Here is a 7,111-nt window from a genome sequence, read left to right as displayed (position 1 = left end):
CCCCCCCCCCCCCCCCCCCCCCCCCCCCCCCCCCGGGGGGGGCCGGGCGGGGGGAGGGGCGGGGGAACACCCCAACGCTGAGACCTCGTAACCCCAAAGCTTACATCCCAAAGCTTATACCTTATACCCTAAAAGCCGAACACCGAGCGCTGACACCCCTCGACCCCGCTGTTCCCGCAGTTCCTGATGAGCACCAACTCCCTGACGCCTTGTTGCGAGTCCGGCGGCCGCACGCTGCCCGAGTCGGGCCCGGCCGCCCCAGCACAGACGCCGGTCTATTGTCCCGTGTACGAGAGTCGCCTGCTCGCCACTGCCCGCCACGAGCTCAACTCCGCCGCCGCTCTGGGGGTCTACGGCAGCCCCTACGGAGGACCCCAGGGCTACGGGAACTACGTGACCTACGGCACCGAGGCGCCCGCCTTCTATTCGCTGGTAAGCGGGGCGGGGGGCAGCGCACGGCCGCCGCTCCCTCCTCGGTCCTGCCCGAGAGCGGGGGGCTGAGAGCGGCGGGGTGTCTCTTGCAGAACACTTTGGAGACGAAGGACGGCGGCGGCTCTGCGCATGCGGGCATCTCCCCGGCGGCTGCTTACTACCCCTACGAGCACAGCCTCAGCCAGTACCAGTACGACAGGTAAGCGGCCCCACCCCGCCGCGGGCCCTCGGTGACCTCTTTGCCGAGCGTCGGCGGCCGTCTGTCCGTCCCAACACTTCCACCGCCGCGGTTCTCGGGGCCCATCGGGCGGCGGTGACCTTTCCTGGAGGAGTGTGCATTAAATATTGAGCTGTGATGTCGCCCGCGTCAGGGTTTTTACAGTGTTAGGAACAAAAAGGTGGTGATGGGGGGGGGTTAATAAAAGGGGTAAAGAGAAATAAATAGATTTCTATTCCAAGTTGTACCCTGGGGTCGCCCAGACGTGTGCTGACTTCACGGCCATTAAATGCGGGCGTTGCCCCCACCTCCCCCATAAGCTCCGCAGGCACTGGGCCGGCTCCATCCTCGCCTTTTCTCGGCCGCTGGGACGGAGCCGTGCACGCCGGGTGCTCACTCGTCGCCCACCCCATCGGCCGGGCCCGGGGATCCAACGTAATGCTGTGCTCGCAGGTACGGGGCGATGGACGGCGGCACGAGGCGGAAGAACGCCACCAGGGAGACCACCAGCACGCTGAAGGCCTGGCTGCAGGAGCACCGCAAGAACCCCTACCCCACCAAGGGCGAGAAGATCATGCTGGCTATCATCACCAAGATGACCCTCACCCAGGTCTCCACCTGGTTCGCCAACGCCCGCCGCCGCCTCAAGAAGGAGAACAAGATGACGTGGCCGCCTCGGAACAAGTGCTCGGACGAGAAGCGGCCCTATGAAGAAGAGGAGGAGGAGGAGGAGGAATGCTCGCAGGAAGACGCCATGAAAAGCGAGAAGGCCGAGGGTACCCAGCTAGGAGCGGGCACTTAGCGGCTCGGCCGCGGGGGCTCGGCCGCCGGCTTTCCCCTGGGGGGCCGCGCCCCCGCGGCCTCGGGCCTCGCTATCGGGGCTCCTGGGGGCAGCGGGGCCGCCCGTGACCGCGTGTCTTGTTTTTGCCGTCCCCTCCCCCGCCCCCACCCGCAGAGCCCACGGGCAAGGAGGAGAAGGAGCTGGAGCTCAGCGACCTGGAGGATTTGGACGCCGCCGAGTCGGAGAACTCCGAGTGCGAGATGAGGCGGCCCTTCCCGCACCCGCACCCGCATCCTCACCCGCAGCCGCTGCCGGGCGGCGGCCCCCCGCCCCGCGCCGCCGAGCCCCCCGCCGCCGCCGCCGATGAGGAGGAGGAGGAGTCGGCGGAGCGGGCCCGCGGCTGCCTGAAGCCGGCGGCGGAGGAGTGCGAGGCGGCCCTGCTCGGAGCTCGGCCGCGCGGCTGCGAGGCCAAGCTGTGCTTCCCGCAGGGCCAGCCGCTGCTGGAGGCCAAGCCCCGCATCTGGTCCCTGGCGCACACCGCCACCTCCCTCAACCAGGCCGAATACCCCTCCTGCATGCTGAAGCGGTCGGGGGGATCGGCCGCCGCCGCCGCCGTCTCCGCCCCGGTCAACGTCATGGACCGGCACCAGGATTCGCCGGTCACCAACCTCAGGAACTGGGTGGACGGGGTGTTTCACGACCCGCTCTTCAGGCACAGTACTTTGAACCAAGCCTTGAGCAACACCACGGTGTCCTGGGCCACCACCAAAGGAGCCATTCTGGAAACGGGCGCCTTGGGACGCTCGGTGGGCAATGGTGCCAACGTGCTCAAGGGGCAGCTGGCCAATCTGGCCCACCAGGACTCGAGCAAGGAGTTTCTCGCCTTTCCCAAAGCAGGGAGTAAAATGTTTTGCTCCTAACGGCCCCCCGAGGGGCAAAGAACTTCCCCGCGCTGGAAGAGTCATGTACACTGAAAAGAAACTCGCGAGAGTTGAAATATAAAACTTTTTCCTTTATCATTATTTTTTTTTAACAACCAAAACGAGGATTTAACGTTCAGTTCTCTCAGCTCAACAGACAGACACTGCTGTTCTGAAGAATTAAGTTCTCCTGGCTGCGACTTTAAAGGGATCAGTGTCGTGAGAGTTATTTAATTCCATATCCCAAAGCACGTACTATAGCGTAGACCTACTTAACAAAGTTTACATCCGAAAGTTTACAGACGAGAAATTTTAATTCAGATTTAATTTAAGGCATGCCGACATTAGTTATAAAGACTTTTCGAGAGTTTTTCCTCCTGATTTCCTTGTTAGCATATAATTCACAAACAGCACTTCCACTAAGTTTACACTTACTGCACAAATTTATCTTGACAAAAAAAAAAAAAAAAAAGAAAAGAAAAAAAAAGAAATGTTAAAGGGTATGTTCACTCCAATAAATTGTCTGTTTCAGAGGTACCACGCGTGGTGGCGTTTTGCATCGTGTAAACGCGTTTCAGGTTTCCAAAGTCCTGGACTGGCAGGTCGCTGCCCTCGGCGCCAGACGACGGAGCCCCTTCCCCGCTGCCCAGAAGGCGCGGGCCGGGTTGTTCACCCGGGCTCAGGAGCGGGAAAACGTCGCCTGCGCCGCCGAAGGGGCGAGAGGAGCCGCCTGGGCCGCCGGTGTCGCGGGTCTGCCTGCCGGGGTGCCTCAGCCCGAGCCCATCGGCCGCTCCAGCTGCGGGGAGAGGTTCCCCCGAAACGGCCCGGCTCTGCCGCGGCGCCTCCTCCTCCTCCACGGTGCAGGGAGCGATTGATTCACGTGGAAAATTTGATCTTTTAAACAACCGTTTTAGCTTTCCAGCTCTTCTGGCAGTATGGAGAATCGCTGATCCTCCATGAATATTTCAGCACTTCAGGACAGATGCTTTACCGTTTTGACATTAAATAGAGTGCAGCCAACAAAAAGAGGGAGAGAGAGAAAGCGCTCTCGACGTGTGATTCAGGAGCACTCGCAGCCAATTTACCATTTAGATAACAGCCGTTTAAAAGATTTCCCTTACTCTTCCCCGAATTTGGAGCAAACTTTTCCCGATCTTCGTGCCGGGAGAGAGGGAGAAATGCCGGAAAAGAAACTACCAGCCGGTCACAGACACCGAATTTCCCGCACAGGGGCCCAGACCCCCGGGCTGCCGCGCTCGGCTCGACGGGGGTAAAGTGAAGGAGCCCGAAGGACCGCGGTGACATCGAACAAGCTGAAGAGCTTCTGTCCTGGCCCACCCCCTCCCGCCCGAAATAAATAGCTAAATGAGAATGCAGCCCGGGGGATATACACGTATATATTAAAGGCGAAGATAAATGCGGCCGAGGTGGCAGTCAGCCGAAATAGAACATCCTCCAGCCCGCAAAGTTTCTAGCGAGACCTGTTAGTGCAAGGACTGAATAAAGGAATCCGGGTGCGGAGATCAGATCAAGCCCTTCCCCTCTCTGCGAGCAGCCGTAATTGGATTGTATCCAGTCATATTCCCTGTCATTGTATTGACTTTCGCTCTCTTGGATGATATTATCGAGATCACTGAACCCCTCTGCTGATCTGGCTGTCAAAAGGCTCAGACAGGAGCCCCCGGCCTGGAAAACGTGCATCAGCCAAGATAATTTGAAGTGAAATTTTCATTTTGACAGTAAACCCCTCAATTTCTAAAGGCTCTGCACCCGGAGAGCTCGGTGGCAGGGGGAGGCTTTACAGAAAGCCACGTCTTAAACTGAAAAGGGCAAAAGAACTCGAATTAGTTGTAATAGATAAAAGGGCAAAAATAAAGAGTCAAGGGTACTTGACAGTAATAGCGAAAGTGGAGTCTCCGGGGAGCCGCGATCTCAGCTCAAGGCTGGGCCGGCAGGAATTTTAATGCAGCCGGGGCGGCCGGCGAGCTTTGCCTCTGAAACCCTTTAGACAAAGCAAATTATTTTCAGCCCAACTAAAGAGGTGGGGATGAAGGAGGGAAAGGAGGAAAGGCGAGCGGTCAGGCTGCCCTCGAGCCATTGGTGGCGGCCGGCGGGACGGGGGGGAAAGGCTGTCTGCCGCGAGGGTGTTGGGGAGCGGGAGGGTGGGATGTTACAGCTGTGAAAAGCAGAGAGCTTTGCGTGCATGCAAACGCCGGACGGGGTGGCACTAGCTTTCCCGGTGGGTTTCAGCAAGACCCAAAGAGCTGCCGGGCTGCGCGCCGGGCCGCTGGCGGCCGGGTCGTCCGCCGTTGTAAATCGCTGCGGAGCGGCGTCGGCGTGGTCAGAGGAGCGGTTTGGTCAGGCCGTGGTCTGAGGGGCAGCCATCCCTTAAAATGAAGGTGACGAAACCGTAGGCAACACACAGGCACGCGGAAATATCTGAAGCAGAGTGAGGGAGTCGAACCAGACCTTTATATCTTCATTTCCTTATCTTTGTCGTTACAGAGCAAGTTTGAGTAAGTTTACGCTTGTTACATCACATGTCCGGATCCCTCTGACCAACGGGACCGGCCGCCTATGGTGAATCCTATAGGTGGGTGTGTGCGTGGTTGCGCGCACTCACCCGCGCCACAACGTTACCTGTGTGAGAGGAGACCGAGGGAACGATAGGGGAGGGAAGGCAGTTTCTCACTTCGGCACACGAAGCTTATCTATAGATCGACCGTCAAATGCAGTGATCTTTCAAGAAAGCTTTTAAAAGTCTCTACAAAAGAGTGTGAGAAATTAATTTTGCCCTTTGACTTAATAGCACAAGTCAAAGATCAGGGCTTTAGACGAAGCTGCGGGGCTGAAAGGGAAATACACGCAGCTCATGCGGTTGTACAAAGCAGGAATAAAAAGGCAGGCTGAGCGAGAGAGAGAAAAGAAAAAAAAATCATAGAGAAACGGCTTGAAACTGAGAGACTCTAAATCATTCAGCCATGGCAAATTCAAACACACAAAGGAGGGGATGCTAAATTAACAGTGCTTTTTACATAGAGCCCAAATAAAACTGTAATCAGCGACGCGTTACTTTTCATTAAGCGAGTTTGACAGCAGCATATTCAGCCTCGACAAGGGAACAGGAGCGAAGAAATATACGGCTCTCCCAGCCCGAGTCATAAGATAATTCCTTAAGCTCCATTAACAACTCTTAGCCGCAGGAAATGGGCTCCCTGAAAACATCTCCAAATCTAAAAGCTTTATCGACCTCTCAAACCTCTGCTGATGGTTCTATTTAAAAAAAAAAAAACTTAGAGGCGAGACGTCCAGCAAGGTAATAGACTTTGACACAACACCTTCTTAACTAGAGTGAGAGAGGCAGGAAAAACGAGACCTTAAATGATATTTAAAAGGCAGCCAATTAAGATTTAAAATGATTGTCTCCTGAGATTATGCATGCGATTTATGTCATCTATTTTTTTTTCCCCAGGCGTGCATGCAAAATTGCAATGGGGCACGCTGCCCTTTCCTTAAATAATAATAACAACAACAACAAAGGAGTAGCAATTAACAATCTGAAACTAAGTCGTATAATTGTACGTATTAATTTAGGAAAAGGTTGGTGCTTTGTTAATCTGATTATAGAGCACCTTGCAATGGCCAGCTTGTTTTATAGATGCCTAATTAAAAGACAACGAAAGCAATACATCCTTCATTTTGCACTATTAAAACAGTGTGATCAGGTCATCCTCACAGAACCCAGTGTAACAGATCCTTCCCATCAGCCACACAAAGAGAAGCCTCCAAGAAGTCTTTGCCTTGGTAAGAGCTCGTACATTATGTATTTAATGATATAATGGGTCGGAAGGAAACTCTGACTTACTACAGTCTTTTTGATATACATTTACCTTTTCCATTTAAATCTGACCTTCAAATAATATGTGTGAGAAAGTGTATCCAGTTAAATGCCAATTGAAGAGGTAATGCTCACTCTGTAGCATTTTATGCAGAAAAACTGGAAAATGCAAGAAAGTACTATAAGCCATAGATATTATAAAGGATCAGAAACTGTTTCCATGAGTTTGATTTGCAGCTGAATGGGGAGAAAAAGGATCAAATACCACTCAGTTTGGGCCAGCGTGTTTAGGCCCTCCCTTAGATGGAGTTTAAATTGGCTCTAGTGAGCTTGAACCTGGGTCCTCCGTCTCTGGAGATTTGTGCGTGTACCTTTGCACATGAAATAGTGAATGGTAAAGGAATGTTAATGACAAAATTACATGTTTTAATTTGCTTGATAAGAAGTGTAATACTTGTGTTTCATCTTCAGGAGGAAGCTGTTTTTCATGGACAAGCTAATGGCAAAAACACAGATTCTAGAAGTGTGACATATGGTATCAATTCCTTCTAAGTGTGTGGATGTTTTAACTCATATTTAATGTCGAAGAGGCTGTGAAGTGCTTAGGACTTGTGAAAAGGGTTCCAGTTATACTCCTTGCCAAGTTGCATCACTGCAGAAAATAATTCCAGGCTTGTGGTCCCCCAAGCAGCAGTTTTAATACACACACACACACACCTACATAGGTCAGAGAGTGTTTAATACCCAAATACCCAGGAAGTCAGTCTCCCATACTATGCAGCTATCCAGCCAAGTCTTCATGTGGTCGAGAACCTGAAGATACATTCAATGCATCCTGAAAAAGTGAGAGAAGAGGAAACACGTGGGAGCATTTCAAAAGCAAAAGCTGAAAATTGGTGCCCTGCGTCCCCCCATCATATTGA

General features: G+C 53.5%; 1 protein-coding gene across 4 annotated transcripts in view; it reads left to right on the top strand.

Moving 5' to 3' along the window:
- The window catches only part of IRX4 (iroquois homeobox 4), an 8,427-nt gene extending 5,540 nt beyond the window's left edge, over positions 1-2,887 (top strand). For all 4 annotated transcript variants that reach the window (XM_042870310.1, XM_042870309.1, XM_042870311.1 and 1 more), the window contains 4 exons: positions 181-432; positions 525-631; positions 1,103-1,425; positions 1,605-2,887. In XM_042870310.1, coding sequence (XP_042726244.1) covers positions 181-432; positions 525-631; positions 1,103-1,425; positions 1,605-2,350 — 1,428 coding nt within the window. In that variant the 3' untranslated portion in view covers positions 2,351-2,887. The remainder of the gene's footprint in view (positions 1-180; positions 433-524; positions 632-1,102; positions 1,426-1,604) is intronic.
- The last annotated feature ends 4,224 nt before the right edge of the window (positions 2,888-7,111 follow it).

Source organism: Lagopus leucura, unplaced genomic scaffold (genome assembly GCF_019238085.1).
Source record: "Lagopus leucura isolate 7727_CA_CO unplaced genomic scaffold, USGS_WTPT01 Super-Scaffold_100002, whole genome shotgun sequence".
NCBI classification, from domain to species: Eukaryota; Metazoa; Chordata; class Aves; order Galliformes; family Phasianidae; genus Lagopus; species Lagopus leucura.
Note: the sequence above shows the minus strand (reverse complement) of the source record. Positions and strands in the feature narration are given on the sequence as shown.